General features: G+C 36.8%; 3 protein-coding genes across 7 annotated transcripts; 1 reads left to right on the top strand and 2 right to left on the bottom strand.

Annotated features, from left to right (window-relative positions):
• The first annotated feature begins 544 nt into the window (after nucleotides 1-544).
• Nucleotides 545-6,960, top strand: LOC135103868 (phosphatidylserine synthase-like). Of its 2 annotated transcripts, XM_064010772.1 has the most exons (9): nucleotides 583-774; nucleotides 1,352-1,538; nucleotides 2,754-2,828; nucleotides 3,200-3,361; nucleotides 3,681-3,832; nucleotides 4,667-4,921; nucleotides 5,114-5,354; nucleotides 5,611-5,795; nucleotides 6,796-6,960. In XM_064010772.1, exons 1-9 carry the CDS (start codon nucleotides 605-607, stop codon nucleotides 6,809-6,811), a joined length of 1,443 nt encoding a protein of 480 aa, XP_063866842.1. In that variant the 5' UTR covers nucleotides 583-604; the 3' UTR covers nucleotides 6,812-6,960. The 2 variants fall into 2 exon arrangements, with proteins under 2 accessions (XP_063866843.1, XP_063866842.1); XM_064010773.1 differs by lacking the exon at nucleotides 1,352-1,538 and having other exon boundaries at nucleotides 545-774.
• Nucleotides 6,961-14,272: 7,312 nt separating this feature from the next.
• On the bottom strand, nucleotides 14,273-21,869 carry LOC135103867 (synaptic vesicle 2-related protein-like). Of its 3 annotated transcripts, none has more exons than XM_064010768.1 (13): nucleotides 21,735-21,869; nucleotides 21,048-21,208; nucleotides 20,295-20,347; nucleotides 19,578-19,722; nucleotides 18,996-19,179; nucleotides 18,461-18,524; nucleotides 18,206-18,331; nucleotides 17,801-17,888; nucleotides 17,400-17,520; nucleotides 16,414-16,598; nucleotides 15,987-16,098; nucleotides 15,775-15,859; nucleotides 14,273-15,507 (listed from the first exon to the last, which is right to left on the bottom strand). In XM_064010768.1, exons 2-13 carry the CDS (start codon nucleotides 21,199-21,201, stop codon nucleotides 15,301-15,303), a joined length of 1,524 nt encoding a protein of 507 aa, XP_063866838.1. In that variant the 5' UTR covers nucleotides 21,202-21,208; nucleotides 21,735-21,869; the 3' UTR covers nucleotides 14,273-15,300. The 3 variants fall into 3 exon arrangements, with proteins under 3 accessions (XP_063866838.1, XP_063866839.1, XP_063866841.1); XM_064010769.1 differs by having other exon boundaries at nucleotides 21,520-21,806; XM_064010771.1 differs by having other exon boundaries at nucleotides 21,634-21,758.
• A 917-nt stretch (nucleotides 21,870-22,786) lies between these two features.
• LOC135103866 (uncharacterized) lies at nucleotides 22,787-25,549 on the bottom strand. Of its 2 annotated transcripts, none has more exons than XM_064010766.1 (4): nucleotides 25,375-25,549; nucleotides 24,532-24,731; nucleotides 24,033-24,233; nucleotides 22,787-23,384 (listed from the first exon to the last, which is right to left on the bottom strand). In XM_064010766.1, exons 2-4 carry the CDS (start codon nucleotides 24,691-24,693, stop codon nucleotides 23,025-23,027), a joined length of 723 nt encoding a protein of 240 aa, XP_063866836.1. In that variant the 5' UTR covers nucleotides 24,694-24,731; nucleotides 25,375-25,549; the 3' UTR covers nucleotides 22,787-23,024. The 2 variants fall into 2 exon arrangements, with proteins under 2 accessions (XP_063866836.1, XP_063866837.1); XM_064010767.1 differs by having other exon boundaries at nucleotides 24,532-24,742; nucleotides 25,375-25,546.

The following is a 25,549-nucleotide window of genomic DNA, read 5'->3' as shown; positions in this document are numbered from 1 at the left end:
TTTACTTTGTATCTTCCTACATGTAGTTGCCATACAGTGGAGTAGGCTGTTATAATTTGGAAATTAGTTTTCTTTAACAAAAATGTTTATGATAAAGATAAGATGTTTCAATCTTTTTCTGCTAATGGTAAAAGATATACCTTCGTTGCACTCCCACACAATGAGTCCTTCACTGTTTTCATAGACTAGTTAATTTGGGTGTGAAAAGCAGTGTGACAAAATAACAAGGCAGCAGAATGTAAGGCCTGAGTAACAGTGAACTCTTTACATTCTGGCCTCACTTATGTAATGTGTGTGTATATATATATATATATATATATATATATATATATATATATATATATATATATATATATATATATATATATATATATATATATATATATATATATATATATATATATATATATATATATATATATATATATATATATATATATATATATATATAATGAGAGAGAGAGAGAGAGAGAGAGAGAGAGAGAGAGAGAGAGAGAGAGAGATCTTTCAATGATTTTACACTTAATGTATGAAGAGTAAAAAGTTTTCCGGAAACACCTTATGCTGTCCCGCCCCGCCCCGCGTGGTGAAGTAAACAAACAAGATGGCGTCGCGAAGGAGGACGTATTCCTCAGGCTCCGACGCTTCCGACAGATTTATCTCGATCAACGAACGGCCTGTGGACGACATCTCCCTCGAGTTCTTCTACAAGTCTCACACGATCACCTTGCTGATAGTGATAATTTCTGGCTTGATTTACTTCGCCTTCACCAGGTGAGTGTGGGGCGGCGCTAGCTGGCTCACCTGTCTTCACCTGCATGTGCCGCTGCTGCTGGGAATCGGGGTATGTGTGTGTGTGTGTGTGTGTGTATGTGTTGCTGTATTAATTAAGTTGAAGCCTTGCGATAGACTGCGGTTGCTATAATTAAGTAGATTTGGGAATGCGGGCGGTGGTATATTTGTGTATGTTAGTGTCATATATTTGTGTATTTTACTGTCCTGTACTTTGCTTTGTTTTGATTAACAAATTGTGACCAATACTCATGTATTGTACTTGTTTGTCTACGTGATGATGGCGAGGCGCTGGCCAAGGGGTGAGCAGTGCGGTGTGCGTGGGAAGCTGTGACCCACTCAAGGCAAGATAACAAAATCTTATTCCCACGTCTCTGCACATCGCACTGGCCTGGCACACGTGATAGTCACAATTCACAAGTGCTTACACGTGCTTCCTTCCTAATTTGTGTGTGTGCTGCAGCTGTGGGAGTTTGTAAGGGCTGTGGGGAGTGTGATTCAGTGGTGCTGACATACAGAAGAAACAATAGTTGGATATAGGGTTGTTTCTATTTTTCAGGGATGAAAATGAGAGTATTCAGTCCAACATCCAAGCGGGTTTGGTCGCCATGGTGTTTTTCTTCCTTATCATCAGTATTATGGCCTTTCCCAATGGTCCCTTCACCCGGCCTCACCCAGCTGTCTGGCGCATTGTGTTTGGCCTCTCCATCCTCTACATGCTGCTGCTGCTCTTCATCATATTCCAGGTGTTTATCATCAGTGACAGCTTACCATAGTAACCAGTAGAAGGCTTGGGGGCTTTGGCTTAAAGGAGCTGTCTGTCTCTTCAAAGGGTCTCTAATACAGTATTAAATTTTTAGAGCATGTGCAACAATTCTGATAACTGTATGTTGATGAAGATTATTTCATAGGTCACGGTCATGGCATGATCATGTCCAGTGTCATGCATTTAACACTTTCGATTGTCTTAAGGAGTTCATTTTGAGCATCTGCCTCTTTTTGTAGCAGCAGCAGCAGCAGGGTTGTAGAATTGCTTCTGGTTGATGTTTTTCAATTCCTTCATTATTTTAACAGTTTCAGTCATGTTCTTTTTAGTTCTTTAGCTAAGTAGTTTGCTTTTGAGAAGTAAGTTTTCATCTCCTACTTTCCTAGGTTTTCCCTGGATCTTTGTAAAATAATTTATCCTTCCTTCCCCACTTTGTGAACAACACCAGGCTTACAGCATGCATTTCATTAGCATCCAGCATGGATGGAATACTTGAATATTTCCTTGTCCATGTAGGTGAAGCTGTTTACTGTGTACAATTATATATTGTTTGTTGTCGTGTGGCACACTGATATTTTGCTAATGAAATGGCTAAGAAATTGATGACTGCAAAGTTTCTCACATTTATTAGGTAATAGTGAGGGCTGGTACAAGAAGCTGTTTCTTTCACACTTTTTTATTTTTTTTTATTTTGCCAAATTAATTTTATTTTACTCTCTCTCTCTCTCTCTCTCTCTCTCTCTCTCTCTCTCTCTCTCTCTCTCTCTCTCTCTCTCTCTCTCTCTCTCTCCTCCCTGTACCTAGTTTGAACTTTGAAAGCAGTATGGTGTTATAGTTCAAAAGAAAATGTGATGATGAAGCAGGGTGCACCAGTCAGAAGTCAGTGCTGTGAGTGCTTTTCTTGTCCACTGTCCTGCATTGACTCTACAGATTCATATAATGTCAGTGTTATTTGCAGATACTCAGTGGGTGATATGTATGTATTTTTCCCTTTGGTGTGAGAAGAGCTTAAATGTTATAAAACTTTATATGTTTGTGTTATCAGGGACTTGTATTTCATTTTCCATCCTCTCCTTGATCCTCATCTCTTGGTTTCAATAACTGAAATAATAAATAATGTTGTTCCAAACACTGAAAAATTCTGATCAAGGCACAGGTGCTCCATCTCAGCCTCTAACTGGCTTTGCCTCCACAGGATTACCGAACAGTCAGGAGCATGTTTGAATGGCTCTTCCCAGAGCTCAAGAATTTCACCATTGATATGGATAAGGTGAGGTCCTTCATGGTCACTTGATTTACTTTTATTGTCCAGTTTTTTATTGTAATTGTCTTTTATTTAATTGATTGATTTTTATTGAATATTTTAATACTATCATTATTATTTTTTTAATACTACTACTGATCCTCTAAAAAGTTTTTCCTGTATTTTTCTTGTAAGTTTTAAACAATCAAGCTATTGTTTGTATAGTTCAAGGATATAGAATATGGAAGGCTTATTTGTAATTTTTCAGTAATAATAAAATACATTCATGTGTATATTTCAAGCTATCACACTCACTATTCAAATTGCAGTTTTCATCTAGACCAGTATGGACAGGTTGTCATCAAAGTAAATCTTTGTGCTTGATTGCTGGTTTCCAGGGTGAGTGGGGTGAAAAATGTGATGACCTGAGCCTGTCGAGGCTGTGGGAAAGCATTGACTTCTTCTGCTTTGCTCACTTTGCCGGCTGGGCCATGAAGACCCTGTTGGTGCGTCACTATGGCATCCTGTGGACCATATCAGTCATGTGGGAGATAACTGAGGTATGGAGCCAAGCAGTCTTTTTCAGATTAAAACTTCCTGATTTTTTATTTTTTTGTTTATTTATTTATTTATTTTTTGCTTAGACCCAAAAAATGCACCTGCTTTTTCATTTATTTTCTCCATTGATTGGTATACTGTACTGTGCATCCATCACTGATTGCATCCCAAGTTTCTATAATTATTTTGCTGTGAAATTAATTTCAGTCCCTCCCTTCTCATCCCACATGCATGTCTACCTAACTGATTTGTGTATGGATTGCTGAAGAAGTGGAAGGGATGTCTAGACTTACCCCTACCACCTCCCCCTGCTGTCCCCAGATTGCATTCTCCCACCTGCTGCCCAACTTCATTGAGTGTTGGTGGGACGCAATCATCCTGGATGTTCTGCTGTGTAATGGTTTTGGCATCTGGTTTGGTATGCAGGTCTGCCACCTGATGGAGATGAGATATTACAACTGGGAGAGTATCAAGTTAGTGATACATGTATTTATCTCTGTGCAAATAACAGTAATTCAGGATTTGCCTTCAGCTGTATATCAGGTCTGGAAAACATGAATGAAGGTAAAATTTAGATGTAACTTGAAGCTCTTAAGATATAGTATGTTGATCAATGGATTCCAGTTGAAAATACAATGTTTGTGGGAGAACAGCTTCCACTGCACCTCAGACCTGTTAAAATAAATGTTTATTACACTTTTCTGAAGATTCACTGAAGCAGTAAAGCAAACTGCAGTTTGACATTTCAGACAAAGGTTCACACCATGAAACACCCTCAGATACACTGTCACCATGTTATTGTTCATTATAAGAGAACATTGATTAATATGATATGTGAATTTATTTACAAATAGAATAATTAAGCTGAACAGTACATGTGTCTGTATATGCCATGCAAGGTAACTTAAAAAGATAAGGAAGTGGTTCTGGCAGATAGTTGCTTTTTTATTTCTTCATGTGCAATCCTAAGAATGCATGTCTGTTATGTGTGCCTAAAAAGATGAATAAATGAAAATGTAGGATGATTCAGGAACACAGGACCAGGAACCTCTTCATTGATAGTACAGACAATATGAATATATTCCATCATATTTTCTTGTATTCACTTTACTTTGAGGAAATTGTACTGAAAATATTTTATTTATATCTATATTATTCAGTGCAATTTTCCCTTAATGTCACCAGCTTGGTTGTCAACTGTAGTTCAGCAGGGTCTTGATGTATTTCCCCTGGTAGATTGATTGACCATATTATTTAGTGTACATAATGAATTCAGTGTCTCAGTAGCCACTTCCCTTCTCTCCCAGGGACATCCAGACCACAACAGGAAAGCTGAAGCGTGCCGTGCTCCAGTTTACTCCTGAGTCTTGGACAGCCATGCGCTGGCTTGACCCAGCATGCACCTATATGCGCTTCCTGGCTGTGTCACAGTTGGTGGTGTTTTGGCAGCTGTCTGAACTTAACACATTCTTCCTCAAACACATCTTTCAAATGCCACCCAGTCACCCCTTGGTGTTTATCAGGATCTTTCTTCTTGGTGCCATGTCTGCACCTACAATAAGGTAATATTGTGTTGCATTTATGTTAGTGCTTATCTGTTATCTATACAACAGGTTGATTTTTAGACCTACCAAGAACATAGCATGGTGATGGAATTTTATTCACTACAGAAGAAGTTTGATACCACAACTATGAAAAAATAGTGTACACCTATAGTGCAAAGTTTAGAAGCCTAAGACAAAGTTGTATTGCAGGCAGTACTATAGCTATGTGACTGATCCACGCTGCAAACGAGTGGGTACACAGTGCTGGGTGTACGGACTCTGCATGTGTATTGAGTCACTCATTTGCATCAAGTTTGGAGCCGACATCTTTCAGCACACACAGATCCGTAACATCATCCTGTGGATCCTGGTGCAGGCTGCAATGTCTGTAATGTGTGTGTATGTCTGTGTGACCTACCACCGATGGCAGCGTCGCCGCCAGATTAAAAAAGTTAGTGTACAATTTTTTTAACTCAGCTGTGCAATTTTCCTCAAGATTATTATCCTAATAATCATCATGTTTAAACCTTCATACATGTTTACATGTGTCTGCCTTCTTCACTCCGGGGCAGCTGCACAGACTATGGTTTGTGATAACCTTTGTACTTCATTCCTAGCTATTTTGGGTCTAATTTAAAAAGCTCTACAACTACATTAAAATATCTGATTTCTCTCTCAACCTTTGTTCACTTTCTATCAACTTGCAGGATGACTCAGTGGATGATGAGACTGAGGTGGAAGAAAAAGTAAACTCGTATATCCAGTCATTACCGCGCAAAACAGTCACCCTTAGTACCCCTGAGGATGAAGACAGTGACGATGAAGGAGAGGATGCAGCCTCCAAGGTTCCTCGTCGTCGCAAGAACCATCACCATCTTCGACGTGGCAATAGGTTAGATCAATGATGGCAACTCACTGCTCCCTCTCCTCCTCAGTTTTAGCCCAGGCATTTGAGGTTTTAGGGTGCATCATCTCCTTTACATAGTTTTTAATTTTCTTTATTTATTTGTTGAGTGTTATCAGCGCAGGTGTACCTGCGCCATTCTTCCAGTCACCCATACAGTTTTCTGGATAAATCACATTGCAGAAGCAATAATGTCTGCAAGTACAATCACACAAAAATGTTTAATATAGCCAAAGTGGTTATGATGCTTTAACAGTCTGTAGACATGGTTGTATTTGTTTTAAATGCTTCATATTTTACTTCATCCAAAAAGTTACATGCTGCATGGTCTCTCCAGGGTGAAATTGGTTATTTTATGATTTATCTATTCTAATTTTCGTTCATATTTATCAAGAACAGCAAGAAATGTGTTGGGAAGTATATTGTAGCATCTTGCTGAGAAAGTATTTAGTCAGTATAAATTATGTCACTTCTATTGGACAGATTCAGATAGAAATAATTACTTTATATTTCAAGCCTCATTGGAGTGATGGATCACACTTTAGGAATAGAATTAAATTTTGAGAAAATGAAGTAGTTGTAGTTGAAATCAGCATTGCCTTTTTACTGACAGACATATCTTTTTAGCTTACTGAGTGAGTATGTGTCCTCTTTCAAACCTCAGAAACCATTTTGCAGAAAGTCTTCCTCCACTGATGAATTTGGTTTCCAGTTTTCCAAAGATGTAGACTTTAATCCCATAAAAAAAAAAATAGTTAGACTTTAGAAGTATATGGAAAGTCACCACTTGCCTCAGGGTGCATTAGTCTGTCATAGAGTGCACCTCCTCAATGACTTGTCTCAAAGGTCACTCAAGGTTGACTGCACTCAATCCTTTTGAGCAATGGTGATCATTATAATGAGATTAGTAAAATATTCAGTGTCCTGTCAAGTGCTCTGATCTCTGGTCTCTCCTTCCTTGGTGAAGCTCTTCATATAAATTTCACAGGTTTCAGATAAGGTAGGCTTTACTTTGCTGTGATGGCAACAGTGAATCCTCCTGTGAAGAAGATGAAGCTTGAGGAAAGAGAAACTGTGTGATCATCTGGTGTTAGACTCACTGTTTCCAAAGAGACAAAAGGATAGACTTGAAGATGTTTGTGTTACTTGGAAACTTGGGATAATTGGTCTAAAGAAAAAAAAGACATTAGATATCTATGTAGTATCATGATAATCAAGATTGATCGTAACTTACACAATTATGGTGATCATTATGGTCTGTTTGGTAAGATATCATGCACCTTTAGTGTCTTGTCAGGGTGTTTGATCTGTGGACTCCTTCTTATGACCTGACCCTTTAGATCTGTTTTAAAACTTGAGGCATTACTTTTACAAGTCATTTACCAACTGTCAGCTGCCAGTTATGTAGGAACCTTGGATATATATATATATATATATATATATATATATATATATATATATATATATATATATATATATATATATATATATATATATATATATATATATATATATATTTTTTTTTTTTTTTTTTTTTTTTTTTTTAAGAATAATGCTGACAGCCTTGTGAGGGACCCAAGCATTGATGTATTATACTCATAGCATATTCATTAGATTGTCATGCCAACAAAGTGATTGAAATGTGAGATTGAAAAATCATGTTTTGTGCCAAAACTTATACATAATGAGTGATATGCAAAAGTATTGCACACTTATACATATATGAATAGAGACTTAAACATGCTGTGTATACTTCTACATACTTACACATACACTTATATGTACATAAAGATCACATAGTTATGTAATATTATATATATATATATATATATATATATATATATATATATATATATATATATATATATATATATATATATATATATGCCAGTAGATGTATTAAAATTGTTTCTTTACTTGTTACATATCCAAGATCTTCACCTTTTATGCCATAGTGATTGTGATGAGTCAGTCCTTATTCAGTGATGAGCCTTGCATCGCGTTGATTTGTACCTGCCGGATCCAAACAGTGTTGTTTCGTTACAGTCATCAGGACTTATTTTCTACAATTTTTGTTTCCTTTAGAAATATTCTTGCCTTCACCTGTTAACCAGAGAAGAAGAGGATGGTTATTTGAAATATGAAATATTTTAGGCATTAAAAGATAAGGGAAGATAATGACATTTCCATAGTGCAATATGGACAATTCGGAAGTAATGGTGCCGATTTTACTGATGTAAGGGACAGAAAAGGTCTGCTTAAATAGAGGAATCACCATGTAGATTATGTTGAAAGCTCAAAATATATATTTCAAAAGATCCTTAGGAAGAATATTTCAAAGAATCATGGGATTGAATGGCAAATATAAAGCAAATTCATCAAAGTGTCAAGAGCAACACAAAGCCAAATAGTTTTTTTTTTTTTTTTTTTTTTTTTTTTTTTTTTTTTTTTTTTTTTTTTTACTATTCGCTGGGTAGATAAGAATAAGGAATAGATATTCTGAAATGCCAAGCACACCAATTACTTGCTTGTAAGAAGCACTAACTTCTATCTTTGACCTGATGACTTTACAGTTGCCAATTTCTAGATAATATAGTATTGCATAGCAAGAGGATTGAATTGCCTAATTTGTGTTGGATAATGTTAACTTATTACACTAGATCATATGCATGGTTCAATGGAATTTTGTGTTCAAGGCATTTGTATTCTACTTATAATAAAAAATTCAGTTTACATGATCAGGTTATTCTAGCTTTTAAACTAATTATTGAGAATAAGAAGATTTGTTTTGTTCCAGTTGTCTTGTTGTTTATAACAGCATAACTTACAACTGTCACAACTTGCATTAGACTGAAGGCAGCAAGTGCAACTCAGATGAGAGGAATGTTTTATGAAGTTGAAGTGTCTAGTTTCATAATTCACATTGTAAACATGATGTCTGTGGAATCCTAAATACATTGATATATCCAATTTTTTCTACAGATTCTTATAGATTCTTGTAGCTCTTAGAATGAACATTTTTACTTGTAGCACATTGCTGAGTTAGACAATCGTCTTAAAAGTGTGTTGAATGTGTGCCTCATGGATAATAGGTAGCAGTACATAGCAGTATCATGACCTAGTAGGTGTACAGTTTGACATGTACACTTTTGGTTTTCAATACAGGAGCTTTGTGTAGTCCACTTATGTAGCTAGTATGTTACATACTGACTCTAGATATAGATCTTATTACAGTGATGAAACTTTAACAATAGTTCTTGAGGTTACAAAACTCTTCACATTATATGTAAAGAAAAGTGTCTTACCTCAACTTATTATAGGAGCATGCAATGACTTAAGGAAACATCTCATATGACTCCTAATCACAACAGCTGATTGGAATTCACCTGCACTATTGAAATGATGTGGTTTTAGTGTTTTACCATTAACACTGTGATTTTAGTGTTGGTTATTTTAGAAACAAAGAAGAATTTAATGTCCAGTATTTTAAACCAGTCATGTAAGATAAATTGAATTTGGATACAGGTTAGTTATTTAATAAACTACATATTTCTCCTTATGCCTACCCACCAAAAAAGATGGGACAGTAAAGTTACAGAACTGGACAGTCCTTATAAATGACCTGATGCCTGGTAGCGGTCTGTGAACTTTCTTCTACCCAGTGCACAAACTGTAGATGTAAAGGGTAAAGCAATCTATGGTGTGTTTCATGATGTTCAGCTGAAAAAAAAAAGTTAAAACTGAACATTATCACACTGTAAACATCATATTTTACTAACAAAACAAAGAATTCTGCAGTAGTTACCTTTTTAAGATGATGGGTTGGAAAAAAAAATTATATTTAGGCTTGTAATTTGTACTCCTTTCTACTGAGAGAAGTCAAAGCAAGCACTGAAGAGGATTTGTATGGAAATGTTGCTTTCATGCATGTATCAAGATGGTAATTCATTTGAATAAAGTTAATATTTAATTTTTTAGAAACAATGGTGAATGATGATGCTAATTTTGCCATTTGACATTTCCACCTGATGCATGGGTCTGCCACATGTCTTAGTAGTACTTGCCAAATTTGCAAAATTTGGAAAACTACAGAAAAGTCTGTCTTAAAGGCTGCACCAGATATCAAGTGCCTCAAAAGACTGGCCCATTATTATAGTTCCGTTTTGTCTTAAGCATTTCCTTGGTCATCTTAACCTAAATGTTTAGGATATAGTGTAAGTTTGTCCTCATTGTCTATGTCTAAAACAATGATAAAGACAATTGTTCCTTTTTATTAGCATGTTTAAAACAAAATGTCTTTTCAGCCCCCAGATATTCGTGTTTCATGATATTCTAGAAATGGGAAATTTTCTTAACATACACAATGGAGCTTCAATGCTCACCTTATTTCCAACCACATCATATTTCTGTCATGTACTTAAGGCTGTATCATGACTAACAGGGTGCAGATTTTCCATAAGGATTAGTGTACTTTCAAATGCATGTTATACTATAAAACATTTGTAGTATTAATATTTGATTTCTACTTTTTATATATCTTGTTTATTTATTGTTATTATTATTATTATTATTATTATTATTATTATTATTATTATTATTATTATTATTATTATTATTATTGTTATTATTTTACTATATATTTTTATGCCAGCTTCATATCCTGTGGATTTTGACCTTATTTATATCTGTATACCAGACTGGCATTGCCCTTATAATGTGATCACCCAAGACTAGTTGTCATGCCAAGTCTTGTTAGGGATCCACAGGGTAGCATAATCACTTGAGGAAAGACAGTGGGGAAAATGCCATAATTATTTACATTATGTAAATGTCATCAACAACCTTTTATTGTATTTTATCATATTCATTATTTTTATGTAATAAGGTGAAAAAGAGAAGTGTAAAAGGTAGTGTGCATATATAGCATACAGATGGTATTGTGTGCCCTGTAAACATGAGTATTGCTTAAGCAGGGTCCATGAAGTCATGAGGATGTTTGTCCTTGTGGTGCACCATCCTCCAAAGAATGGTCATAGTAGAATACAGGATACTACTTTTTAGCTTCCTCAGTTATTGCTTTGAAGAAAATGTTGGTGTGAGATATGAATATACAAGATTTGATTGTGCTTCTTCTTATCTCACATACCATATCATGCACAAGCATGTGAAACAGGCACAACTGATTAAAATCTCAGGTTAGATAGTTAATAGAACCATGCAGAAACTGGCCATCTCTTGCCATGACACTAAAACCAGATAGTTTTGAAGAAAAACTGCAACACATACATAGATACACACATACATTCATATATAGAATCTGATGATAATATTGTTACAACAGGTCTTCCATCACTAATCCGGTATTATTGGGGCCTGTAGGGTACTGAAGAAGAGATTTTTCTGGATTTCAGAAAGGTTAGATTAGAATAAACTTAACCCAACTGTTAATCTCCCAAGCCCATCTTTAAAATACCAATAGTATTGGTACATCTGATACTGTTCACAAAGAAACTGAGCAGTTTTTCTTTTGGTTCCATTATGTTAAAAACTGTCAAAAAGCTAACTGTATAATTCACACAAGTTTCACACAGACACTGCTGTCAAGGTTTTTTTCAGTTCAACTCATCTTGTATGGATAATGAACTGTGTTTGCACTTTACATAATCAGAAGTATTTCCTTTATTTATTGGAGCCATGACTGAAGCTGAAACTGAGCAAGTTTAATAAATGGAGAAAAACAAATTGGAACAGCTTCCCTGTGTTTGGAAGTGATGCCAGCTGATTGTGCAGCAAGTAGCACCAACAAACAGTAGCAATGGCATATTGGTGTGGAGACCTGGGATATTTGAAATTACACCACCCAAAATCAGTGCCGGATTAATGATGGTTAACCTGTATTATATTTATGTGACTATTCCTTGTAGCATGCTACAAGACATGCCATATACCAGTCCCCATAACCTCATATTTGTTAAGGGTTGAGCCAAATGCTAAACATGCTGTGGGTGTTATCATTTACCATACCTATGGTGGGTATGATTCATTGCGGGGAAGTTAAGCTCACTAGGTGTGGAACAGGTCTGCTGAAGATTGTAAATTTTGCTTCACATGATATCCACAATGATTGTGTAACTCACCTCACTTCACATGTATTGTGGATGTAATTTGTTTGTTACCAGACATGTAGGCAGTGTAATGTGCCACACACTAAAACTAAGTTTGATTTGATGTGCTAAATCTGCAGTTTGCAGGATATTTTGAGTATTAACTTTTCACTACCTATCAAGTGTCACTCACACAGTATGTGGTGTAATTTTGTGTTTTACTAGATCTATTGTGGTGTTATTTACTGAGTACTGGACCAGAAGTGAATTTTATTTGCAGCTGTTTGATTTAATGAACATGGGGATTTAGTATACATGGAGATCCATTTTTGTCATTTGCTAGAGTAGTATTTCCCAACCTGGGGAAAATTTTAAGTTTCCAGGGGAGAAATCTATTGAGTGAAATAAAATTACCAGCTATTGGCCAACAGAATAAAAAAAAAATCATATAATGTGGCAGTTGACTTTTCTTGAAGTACAAATCAAAATTTATGCTTTGACCGCCTTCAGTAGCGACTATGTACAATAATTTTGATCAGAATTCCATAATTCTGTTTTTAGAGTTTTTACATTTCCTTGCCACTCTATGAAGGGGGAAAAGATAGAAAAAGGTTGGGAACCACTGTGCTATACATTGCAAGACTATCAGATGGAATGTTCCACATGTTAGTCACATAATTTATGCCATATACCAGATCTGTGCTGAGCTTATCAGGCATTGTGATGTGCGAATTGTAATCAGTCATGGTATTCTTGGTATGGATTTATGAGGTTTTGCTTTTGTGTATTTGATTTTGATATGTAATTTTGACTATGGATTAAGTCCTAGTTATGCCTTTGTGTGTGTGTGTGTGTGTGTGTGTGTGTGTGTGTGTGTGTGTGTGTGCGTGCGTGCGTGCGTATGCACATGCACATGCACACACTTGTGTTATTTTATGCACAGTTTATTAGGGTGGATTAAGATCATGTGAATTTTTAAATGTTCATTGATTTTTTTACTTGACTGCAAAGAAAAAAAGTACTACTAAGTTGTGAGTGAAATGCTTTCTGTCACAATGCTATCAACTCTGCTTGCTTAGAGCACTGGAAAAGAAAGCTAAACATTTCCTCATAGTGCTCTCTCTCTCTCTCTCTCTCTCTCTCTCTCTCTCTCTCTCTCTCTCTCTCTCTCTCTCTCTCTCTCTCTCTCTCTCTCTCTCTCTCTCTCTCTCTCTCTCTCTCTCTCTCTCTCTCTCTCTCTCTTCACTGCCTGAAATAAGTCCATAAGTTAAGTTGACACCTTTACCAGTACTGAAGCAGTACCCCACACCCCATAAATTATTGCAGGCTGTGAATTCTAGCGTTCTTAAACTGACACTTTTACTCACACTCCACAACAACTGTATTTTGGAGCATGTTGAAATTAGTTTGGTTGTGATCTAATGACCACTGATAAATAGGACAGCATGAATACATTTGCTAAGCATTTGATTCTAAGAGTCTCAGTACCTGCAGTGTCTTCAAAGTTAAGTCATGGATTCTCAGTGATTGCCACATACATAACTGTATTGATACACATTTTTTTTTATGGAAATGCAACCAAGTGAATGTATATGAAGTATTGGTTGTAGTAGTTCAGTGCTGATATCAATGTTAATCTGAGATTGAGCTTCCTCTTCCAGGTCAGCTTCCATACTTCTGTATCAAATATCCGTGTTACTGGATGGCACATCGTCTCTCTCTTTCTCACCTATGAATTATAGCATCTCTTTGTGTAAATACTTTTTTGTTTTGATTTAATAGTATTGATTTATATTTTATAATGCAATGAGCTTTATGTAATTTTATATACATATATGTATGTATATCAAGAAGTGAATTATATTTATTTTTTTTATGTGCTATTTGTAGGTTTTAAAAGGCAGATGTGTTTGGGGAAACCTCTACCTAAGATCTTCATGTATTATGAACCAAGTTTTGATGTTGAATTCTAATAAGAGTTAAGCATAATTGAAGAGAACATTTTTATATATTCCCTATTGTATTTCATGATTATCATTTTGTTTGGTAGAAAATTACATGAATTTCAGGGTGCAGATATTGTTTAGCTACAAGTTTGTTTGACTATATTTAGCCTGGTATTATACAGGTGAAAGTAAATGATGCTGTGATGTTGCACCCTCCCATGTGACACTCATGCCTGTGGTGATAAGCACCTGTGGAGAGTATTGATTTACTACTCTTCTCCACATTTAAATGAGGTAAGGGTTCTTTTTATGATAAATATGTCTTTTATGAAACTACAGTATACACTGTGTGTTGGAACACCCATTCGTGAACATTTTACCAGTTAATAAACATTATGGAAATAAAACTAGTAAATTGGCCAACAATAAATATATTATGTATAAAAAAATTTAAATAAAGCATCTTAGTTTACATATTAATCTAGAATACAACAGTTCTTAAGTTATAAACTTTTGTTGTAGAGGTAATGAACTGTCATCCAAATATTTACTGAGCTCACAATACAATCTTGAACACACTTAAAGCTGGATGCTGTGAGGCTTCTTCAAAGCTAAGAAACATGGAAGGAAATTTTATAGTTAACTGAAACATGTACAAACATAAAATTATCTCAAAAGTTTTATGGGCAAATTGCATAAAGCCGATGACTGCCTTGGAGCATTCTGACTTGACTCCAGCACAGACTTTCAACCAGAATGTGATTATGAAAGAGAAAGAGACAAAGCTTTGATGAAAAGTAGTTCATGAAAAGAATATGCATCAAGTATTCAAGTTAAGTGCTAAATTCACACAAGATAATTGCATATGAAAAGGAAAGATGGTTTTCTTTTTCCAGGACAAGGTTCCATTTTTATGAAATATGTAGCCTTCAACTTCCACAAAAGACCATATGAAACTCACAGATTCAGATGATACGTATGAGTCTGTAAGTTATAATATAATAATATGTATGCAACTGTTAAATACAAGTAAACACTTAAAACAAAGTTGTGAGCATACACTATGGAGGAATTCACGGTTGGAGATGCTTTAACATCTTCACCAGCCTACCTCCTCTGCCATCATTTGTGCTTCTTATCCTTTCACTACCATTGCCTCTTCTGCCTTCCACATGTGTTCATAGGTATCAAAATCAATATTTCTTATTTTTCACATAAACTGGAAAAATATTTGCACCATACTGAATGAAAGATGACTTCAAGGAGAAGCTTGGGAACCCTTCCTGTGTGTTCTTATTCCAAAGATGAAACAATGCACTATGTAGATATCTTGCTTTGGCTACCCACTCCCCAATAAGGAGGATGCCAGCCAGGTATATAGATGGATACACATATGTACATATGTTATACAAGACCGAACATGTACCATCACTGGCCATGACACTAGGCCATGGCTCGACCACGTGTTTCGATGGGCAGCATGAGGGCTGCAGCAATGGCCAGAATTGCCACAATACCATATGTTGCTGTAGCCAAGTGAATGGAGGTGCGAGTGAGGACCTGCGCCACAACAGGGGTGAGCATGGCACCAAAGCGAGCCATTCCAGAGCACGTGCCAACACCTACCGCTCGTAGGGACGTGGGATATACCTGCAGCCAGACAATCATACAAGTGGGCTGACACAAACAAAAAAGTCTTGTCCCTGACATAACTTTCTGTCAATCCATCTTAGTAAGAAAGCTATTTTACACACCTCTGTAAGATGTGTTAATTAAGTAAAAATGGTTAAACATGCTTTTCCTCTCAAAGTCAGTCTGAATTTTTAAAAAGAAAACTATATATATTTCATGATTAAGTGAACCTGTGCAATTTTTTATTTTCTATATGAATGGAAACATCAGGTGATCAACACACACCTCTGGGGTGTAGACGTAGGCTGCCTGGAAGACACCCGAGATGATTCCACGTGCCACGAACAGGATGTAAGTCAGCCATCCACGACTGTCATTGGTACAAAAATCAACTGACTTTTTTGGGCATGCATTAGGTAAACAGGCACTCTCTATATAATATAATACATTTCAGTCCTTAGTCTACCACTCATATATGATAACAGGAGGAACTTTACCTGGAAGTGCAGATGAAGAGAAAAATTATAGAAACAACAAACACCACAAATTCAAAAGCCATGGTTGTCTTCCTGCCCAGACGCTCAATAACCACAATAGTGAACAAAATACCTGTGAGGAGTAAATAGGTAATATTATCTGACAAGTAGTGGAATGACATTTCTTTTCAAGAATTATAAAAAAATAATTTTGATTATAATATTCTATAATTCATTGACATTTTATGACTCATTCATATTTTTGTAGTGATACAACACAAAAGGAGTACAGTAATTTTATTAATAATAACTGAAAGAATTTTTGGTCTCAGGACATTTATCCTCTTCAAAACGCAAACCTATTTTTTTTAAGAGCTTCAATACTTGTGGTAAATACAGCAACCAGCAGTTCAGTTAATGACCCAAGCAAGATTCTTGCCACCCTCACCTGGGAACTCTGCCAAAGTGGTCAAGAGTAGGTCCAGGTAGTCTTGGGAGCTGAGAGGTCTGCAGTTTGCTGTGCAAGTGAAGGATTCATCTGCGCCAGATAAGGTACATAGGCTGCCTTCTGGTGCTTCAAAGAGTTCTGTAGTCATTAGGACAACGCCATAGTAGCAGAAAGCACATGAGGCCCTGCAGTGAGAGATAAAACTTATAACAACAGTGTAAATAATGTAATAAAAATTTTTTTTTACCATCCAGAGACAAAGCATCAACATGGATATCATTATATATTATATCAATATATATTATATCTCCAAGTGCAGTGCTTAGGTTGAAGCTGAAAAATTAATAGTTATATATATATATATATATATATATATATATATATATATATATATATATATATATATATATATATATATATATATATATATATATATATATATACCAGGCTGACATCCCATTTAAATCCAACACAACACATCATGCTTTGTCTCATTGTTAGGGTAAAAATCAAGAGCAGGAGACCATAATCCTTCACCTTTTACAGCAATCACAGATTAGAATGGGAGCATTTCTCCAGTTTGGATGTGGAATGTGCAGCCAAGCCATGTTCTGCCTACCACAGTGTCTTCTATGAGAAGGAAATGTCAGTAAAAAGTGTGCACCAACTGAAAGAAAGACTAGATAGATGTAGATATAAAGATGGGATTGCACAAGTGTAGCTTGGGTACCGTGTACTTCAAATTAGATAAATACGAGAGGCAATATAGTAGCTCAGGCAGTAGCACACCTGACCAAAATACTATAAGTCCCAAGTTTGAGGCCTGGTCATGGCTTGAATTTTCTGGGGCGACTGCCCACTCCCAGGCCCTCGCAACCAAGTACAGTACTCTTTTACATTTATGTTTTAAAATACAAGTAGGTAAATATTCTATAACATGGCAATATAAGATGGAGTTAGTAACTCCAATAAAGGCAAGGCCTCACCAGATGAACCAGAGAAGCAGGGTGGTCCACTTCAGATCCTGCACTAGCAGATCCCTGATGCGGCCACGATTCATCTGTGCCACATCATCTACAATTAGGCGGCCAAGCAACATTGGCTTGCCTGATGGAGGAGTGTGGAGGTCAGATATCAGACAATAGATATTTCATTTCCTGTACACTCAATTCATTAAGTGTCCCAGGCCAGAAAATCTACAATCTGAGAGCAATGTGTGTGTATATATATATATACCAGTGTGTATTCTAGGAAGTTGCAGCCACAAAGTATTGAAGGAATGACTCACAGAACCTTAATGATAAAAATTTAGTGGAAACAGCAAACTGATATGAACAAAAAGTATAGCAGAAAATCCTCTAGTACTGTCTACTGTCTCAGTTCTCACCATTTTCATCAGCAATCTTCTGCAGAGTTGCTAGCGCCTTCTCAGAGTCTCCAGATGTAGCATCAAACCGAGCACTCTCAGGGAGCCACTGCAAGGGCAACAAAGTGTTTTTAATCATGCAATTAGTATGCCACACTCAGTTGCTTTTGTAACTGTGACTGTAATTGTACCATTAGATGTCTGTATGGTTATGTGAAATAGGCCTTAATTACAATGTCAAGGAAAAGGACAGAGGTGCTGAAAATAGTGCTTGAGTACAGGAGCAGGTGTGAGATGGTGTTATGAAAAATAAGAAATTAGAGACTAATAGAACTGAAGAAATTTGATAAAAATTTGTGAAGGGACTGAGCAAAGTGAAGTAATATAAATGGGATAAAAAAAAAAATATGGGAAGAAAAGACTAACCTCGCAAACAATGACAAAGAGCACCAGTGGAATTATGGAGAGAGCCAAGAGTCCATTCCAACCAAGGTGCGGCATGACCCACAGCGCCAGGATCACCTCAGCACATGCTCCCACTGCCCAGAAACACTGAAACACACCACAATACTTGATGAACAAAAGAGGGTAAAAAATTTTACAAATTTGATACATATCAGTTTACTTGATAACCAATATTTTGCTTCATTCTTTTATCTGAAGCTGGAAAAAGGAACTTACATCAAGGAGAACAACACATTTTCCTCTTTGATGTGCAGGAAGAAACTCAGCATACAGTGTCACACTGAAAACCAGCCATGGATTACTAATTACCTCACTGGAAAATGTTGCATTCTTTGGGTAATTATTTTTCCATAAACTCTTTTACATAATTTTTTGTGTAGTAATATGTCATCAACCACATTCTTATGTATCAGATGAGGACAGCAGCAACACCTGATGATTATTACTAAACTTATTCTTCCATAGTTGAATGATCACTGCTGGCAGTCTAGTAAAGCATCTTCCTCTAATTTCATTTCTTACTGTAAAATTCCTATATCCTCATTTTCTACACAGTAGGTACATGACATTCTAAATGTTTCCTACTGGCACATTACCAGAGGGAGAGGTGGGCAGAGAGGAGCCTTACCTTACTCCATCTGGTTTTCCCACACATGGGTTACTAGTAACAGTATGTATGTAGTCCAACAGATACTCTCAATATAGACCACCAGATCATCTGGTACTTATATGCTCCCCCACTGTGACTCACGACTGAGGGACACAGCCAATTGCAAATCCCACGAGGCCCCGCAGAAGCACTATCCAGCTATAGGTTGGTGCAAAGGCACTCAAAAGACCCCAGTAGGCGAGCATCACCGCTGCCAGTCTCAGAGATCGCTTTCTCCCATACTTGTCTGACAGATGGCCCCAAAAGGCAGAGCTCAGCATCATACCTGTTCATGAAGGAAAGATAGCTCCACTGATCAGGCAGGTGGGAAAATAGGCAGTGAAAACAAGCAAAGAAAATTATAAGAATATGTAGATAATCTGAAAAAGGAATATATAACAAGATTGTTAGAAAATAACAAGATCTATTGAAAGTACCATTAAACTGAATATACAATGAAATAATACTACTTTTATCTATAAATGCATTGCTATACCAAGCCATATTATACACAATGCTAGTATGTTTATAATTACAGTCACCAGATCAGTTATAATAAGCAAGTATTATCATCATATGTCTGGTTTTTGTTAAGTAGTTTATCTAGTGGCACATTCCACCACCACAGACATGTGTGCTGAGAGCAAGTGAATAGATGTGGAATAACTAGTGAGCTGCACTTACCAATAAAGACAGCAGTGGTGAGGAATGCTTGCCGCCACTCTGACAAGTGCCAGTCACAGTGCAGTGCTGGCCCAAGGATAGCCAGGATCATCATTTCCATCGAGTCTGCCATCCAACACAGGCCAGTGATGAGGGACAACTTCACCTGCCATGCAAAATAGTTTTGGTAGACAACTATTTTTCTTGCTTGTTCAACTGTTTGGCCTCTACCAACACCTCTTTCACATGCATCAATCTGCTCCTCTACTTTTATGTGTCTGAAAAATATCTTCATAGAATAATAATTACTTTCATCTGTCTGTCTTTATATCTGACACTGGTTTCACAGAACTATTAAGCAAAGGTAGAGAAAGATAAATAGTTTCTACTTGCATGCTTCAGTCATATCATTCTCCTCTTTCCACTTCATGCCATACAGACACTGCAGCTCACTGTTCCCCAATTCCATAAGGGTGATTGCTCCTTATTTTTTTTTTTTTCTGCTGTTCATAATGATTTTTAATGATTTCATAAGTGTTTACAGTCATTTGCAAAGCTTCACTTGAATCTGCCTGTTTTTACCTATTATTTATTTCTTTATTTTTCTATCACCAATTTTGGCACTACCATCATCATTCACACACTGTAAACTCAATTGACAACTGTTTATGGTAATATTTTACTTCATCCTTTCATTGACAAGTTAGGTATGTGCCCACAGCCACAATATTTGCTTACTTGAAATTTTCCAAAGCCCAGGGCATTGACAGCTTGGTCGACAGTAAAGGTGTCTGCAAAAACAAGTCACCATTAGAAGTTTACCATGACTAAACATTAGGAAATTTTCACTCTCCATCTGAATGGTAGAAAACTGAAATAGCCTCCTGGAATCAGTCATAAATGCTGCAAGTGTAATAGATTTTGAAGAGAAATTAGACAACTTTTGAAAACACCAAGATAAAAAAAAATTATATTATACAGAGCCACTGCACACACACACACACACACACACACTACCATAAGACCTAGAAATAGCAGCTATCATCTAGAAGTGGAATCACAAGCTTAACAGATTCTCTCATAAGTCTTCTGTGTTTAGTTATGTGTGATCTGAAATTGCATATATCTAGTACTCAATGTTTAACTATCATAGAAGAGAAATAATAATAATTGTTTATCATTATATATATATATATATATATATATATATATATATATATATATATATATATATATATATATATATATATATATATATATATATATATATATATATATATATATTTATTTATTTATTTATTTATATATTTATATATACGCACACACACACACACACACACACACACAACATGACCAAGTGTCCCCCTCCCCGGAATTCGCTACTGAAGCCTTGGGCACTGCCTATATCTGCCATTCTTACCACTATGAACCATCAATTTTCTATCTAAATTTCATGTTTCATCAGAAGTCAAAGCTGAGACCAAGGCTCACCATCAGGCACGACCCCTGACACAGCAGCTGACATCTCAATGTGCGCCCCCGGGTCAAGATTGTTAGGAGGAGGAGGTGATTGGGGAGGAGCCGATTCCTCTGTTCCTCTGTCCTGAAAGTCCTCATAGTCATCTCTACTTCGGCGAACACTCATTGTATGCCTGCAAAAATGAAAAACTTTCAATATCCGCATGCTCCTGCTCACCTTCGCGGCGCCTACAGTTCACAACTGGAGCATGAAATTTTACGTCCGCCTCTCCATCTGACAGTTCTCCAGATTCTCATGCATAGATCAAGGTACAGTTTTCTCCAGTGCCTCCTTCTGATAGCGCTAATGGTAGGAGGGGAGCTAGGAATCTAACAATAAAGAAAAAAAAAAAGTTGTGTATTTGCGTTGTGTGTCGCCGTCACCTCCAGCTCATTATTTTCCATACGGTTGAAATCTCCACTGCTTACATAACAAAACACACACCTTGTCGTGCCCTTGGAAGTAGAGGCCCGTGACGTATAAGGCCCACTACAGTGCTTGGTGAAGTACAGCTTCTGAAGGTTGGTGCTCCATTAGTGTCTCGATGCAGACATTTACCTTATGGACGGGATGGAGTGTGCTGACCCGCTGATAATAACAACTACAGTGTGCTGGGAGTGTTTGTTGTACTCGTCACCATCACTTGCTGTAATACCAACCTTAATATCCACCCCAAGCTGATAATAGTTGTATACGTTTAACGTGTTGTTGTCTGTTAGTCTCCTTCCATTCCTCACTCTTTTGGTCTCATAATAAGCTGGGTTATGTAATACAGTGATCGAATGTTTATGAATGTTATTTGTGTTAGAGTTACAAATGTGTGTGTGAGCAGGTGTGGTCGTTCATAAATACGATAAATTTTTCTTGGTAGAGTTAGCCTGTAAGTCGAAGTCAAGGTTGATATTAGGAATCAGACATATAGAGGGTTGTTTTCTCTCTCTCTCTCTCTCTCTCTCTCTCTCTCTCTCTCTCTCATATATATCTCATATATATATCATATATATATATCTCTCATATATATGTGTATATATATATATATATATATATATATATATATATATATATATATATATATATATATATATATATATATATATATATATATATATGCACACAAGATTTGGCAAGAGTTTTATCAGTGTGCCTGTGCAATGTAGTTTGTTTTTGCTTTCAATAATTCATATTATGTTATCATTTGTATTATTTATTGCACATAGAACACCTTTTTAGATCCCTTGCCCAATTGCTTTTCATGTCCATGATGTGGTGTGGTATCAAGCAACATTCTCATTCTGGACAGAAAAGGCAATCTCATCTCTCCACTTCCATGTGGTGCATCTAACCTGCTGGATAGGTAAGCTCTTGAGACCTTGACTGTGCTCAATGCTAAGTACATCAGCTGCTGTTTCCTGCCTCTTATTGGGTCTCAAGTGTAGAACTGCCTTATGATGAGGATCATTGTGTTTGATTTTATGTTTTAATCTAATATAAAGCTGGTTATGACTTATATGATGAGCCATCTACTATGAATATATCAGGATGAGAAAATTGTAGCGTGTTGCATCAAACCATGTTATATTTAGACAGCAGAGGTTTAACAGATTATCCTTTAGGCATTTATTGAGTTTCTGGCCACTTTAAAAAGTATTTGAAAGTTTTGCATCCAGTAGTTTAAAACACTATAACAAAATGAGGGAAGTGAAACCATCTTTTAACAAAAAAGAATACGAATTTGCCATTTTAAATAACAGCATCTGGATAAAATGATTTCTTAATAAATGTTTTAATTCTTTTATTTTAATAGAAGATTATAACAGAATCAGTCTCAAAGCAAAGTCTGAAAATCACAGAGGATGTGAATGCTATGATAAGAAATATGAGATGAAGATGGCGATGAAGAATATTTTGACACCATAATGTCAAAACACAGTACTGAGCTTAAATGTTGCTTAGCGATGAGACATTATGGCATGTTTGTCTTGTAAATATGTCTCCACTTCTTGACTCATGGCTTTGTAAACTTGTTGGCAGCCTTCCATGGCTAGATCAACCACTTCATCCAGCTGATCAAGGTGGAGTGTGTGGGCACAATCCAGGGACACCACACTCCCCTTGTTGGGGAGAATAGAGACAGTCACCTCACAACCTGATGCTGACTCTTGCTGGGTCACATCCAGCATGGGTGTGGTTTTGTTGATAGAGGCAGTGCAGGAGACCACATAGTCCACGAGCTCCACTCCAGCATGTATCAGGGCCAGAGTGGAGGCATTGATGCAGGCAGAGGTCACTCCCCCATCAGCTTGCAGCACCTGTGGTAGAAATTGGAGGATCTGTTTAGTTATACACTAGTATATGCAAACACACATGCATGCATGTACACACACACACACACACACACACACACACACACACACACACACACACACACACACACACACACACACACACATACACACACATATCATGTCTACCTGCTATCTTTGTTTACAGTAATTTATAATTCATCTTTACTATTCATACCTATATTGCTAAAAATGCTACATAAATCTGTCTGTCTGTCTGTCACTGAAGCTTTGATCATAAGGAGATTAAATAAAGATAAAACTAACACCACTCAATCAAGAAGAGTGTTATGTGTTACAATCTATCAAAATTTATCATTGACAAATTAAACTGAAGAGTAGTCTCATACTTGGCTAAGTCTACACAGTTGCTCAGGTTCACTACACAGTACTGCTTGTGATCAGCTGAATGTGAGAGTTCAAAAAGGTTGCAACCACCAATGCCATTACAACAGCAGTAGCAACACCATCACTACTATGCACTTCTATCCACTCTAACTTCACCACAATTATCATCACTTTCACTACTACCATAATTGCCACTGGTGTTATGATCACCACCATTTATTTCTTAGTTTATTCTCTAATGATTCAGTTAGCATCACCTGCACATACCTGTACATAGATATCTATTTGTGAGCCTGGGTACTTTGTCTTCCTTATAGCAGCATGAAACACTCCAGCAATTTGCAGGCTGAGTGCTCGGGTGCGCTGGTCCCTGGGCCGCCTCACACGCTCTCCTTGACATGCAGCAATGCGGCTCATCTCACACTGGATGACACACTCGTCTAGATTTTGTTTGCTGAGTGATCGCACCTGGAATGCATATCTAATTAGGGTGATGGACATGGTGAAGAGACTGGAGATTTCTTTCAAGGAGACTTAACTGAGCTTGTTATATACAAACAGGTATTTACATAAAAATTAAAATAAAATAAATTTTTTTTAAATGACAAGATATAAATGTACTCAAAACTGTAGATGTCTCTCAAATAACATGATATGAACCACAAAGTGATTACAAAACTTAATGCAAATGAGACATCCCTTAAATTACATAAAAGATTTTCAATAATACAATGCTTTGAATAACAAATATGACAGGTGACAGTACCTCCCGAGGACCATACACAGCAGCCAAGACTTTGGTATTGCCCATCTCAATGTAGGCACTGCCATTAGGTCTGTCATAAAGACCAAGGCGGCAGCTGATATCCCTCAGGCACAATGGGGTGCGACCATCCTGCCTCAAACCCTCAGGAGAGATGACTTCCATTCTGTCCTTTCTTATTTATGAATTTGTAGTTCCACAGTCTGCAGAAGAGCTTAAATTAATGTATTTAATGCTATATTCTATTCATTCTACATGTGATGCCTGTTCCTAAATATTAAGGGAGTGGTTATGATGGGGTACCACAGGCCAGCAGTTGACTACCTCACAAATGGACAGCTGGGCAACAGCCAAAGCAAGTCCAGATAACCTGATCTATACTGAGGATATGTTAGTAACAACTGGTGCTCAGTGGCTGGTTGGAGTCATGTCATTTTTGCATCAGCTGCCAACTTGCACTTATTTTACAACTTATATTTAACAATACTTAATAACCTCTTACTTATAAGTTCCACTGCCTGCAACTAGTAACTCATTTATTGACAAAGAGAGAGAGAGAGAGAGAGAGAGAGAGAGAGAGAGAGAGAGAGAGAGAGAGAGAGAGAGAGAGAGAGAGAGAGAGAGAGAGACTTGTAAGTTTGTCCGAAGAAATCTTAAGATGTACTTGTATATAACAGGTGTTGCTTATTTCTAAGAACTGAATCAGCATCAAACTTTTTCACTGTCTAGTGTTGGATTTTGCTTCAGGGTCACCTAACCGATCAAACACCTGCCCGTGCCAGACCCCTCTGAATAAAATGCCAAAGAAGATCCCGACCCACCCACAACACGACTTCCATTACTCACCAGGAAGGGCTGACTAACAATATCCACTTTCTTGCAGTCTCCCAGATATAACTTTCAAATATTAACAACGCCCGTCCAGCTCCTGCACTCCTAGGCGTGGTGCCGACTGGTGTTTGTAAACATTGCCACGGAGGTGAAGCACGAGGCACACCATGCAAAGAAGCGCCTCAGTAAC

Source organism: Scylla paramamosain, chromosome 9 (genome assembly GCF_035594125.1).
Source record: "Scylla paramamosain isolate STU-SP2022 chromosome 9, ASM3559412v1, whole genome shotgun sequence".
NCBI lineage: Eukaryota > Metazoa > Arthropoda > Malacostraca > Decapoda > Portunidae > Scylla > Scylla paramamosain.
This window is presented reverse-complemented; position numbering and strand designations above follow the sequence as displayed.

Coding starts and splice junctions, on each gene's coding strand:
- LOC135103866 (XM_064010766.1), bottom strand. CDS start 24,693: ATGGAAGTCATCTCTCCTGAGGGTTTGAGGCAGGATGGTCGCACCCCA. Junction 24,234..24,531: donor CTGTGTATGGTCCTCGGGAG/GTACTGTCACCT, acceptor TATGCATTCCAG/GTGCGATCACTCAGCAAACA. Junction 23,385..24,032: donor AAATAGATATCTATGTACAG/GTATGTGCAGGT, acceptor TTTCTACCACAG/GTGCTGCAAGCTGATGGGGG.
- LOC135103867 (XM_064010768.1), bottom strand. CDS start 21,201: ATGAGTGTTCGCCGAAGTAGAGATGACTATGAGGACTTTCAGGACAGA. Junction 16,599..17,399: donor CTGCTTCTCTGGTTCATCTG/GTGAGGCCTTGC, acceptor CTCTCACTGCAG/GGCCTCATGTGCTTTCTGCT. Junction 15,508..15,774: donor CCTACGTCTACACCCCAGAG/GTGTGTGTTGAT, acceptor GTCTGGCTGCAG/GTATATCCCACGTCCCTACG.
- LOC135103868 (XM_064010772.1), top strand. CDS start 605: ATGGCGTCGCGAAGGAGGACGTATTCCTCAGGCTCCGACGCTTCCGAC. Junction 775..1,351: donor ATTTACTTCGCCTTCACCAG/GTGAGTGTGGGG, acceptor TCTATTTTTCAG/GGATGAAAATGAGAGTATTC. Junction 3,833..4,666: donor TACAACTGGGAGAGTATCAA/GTTAGTGATACA, acceptor CTTCTCTCCCAG/GGACATCCAGACCACAACAG.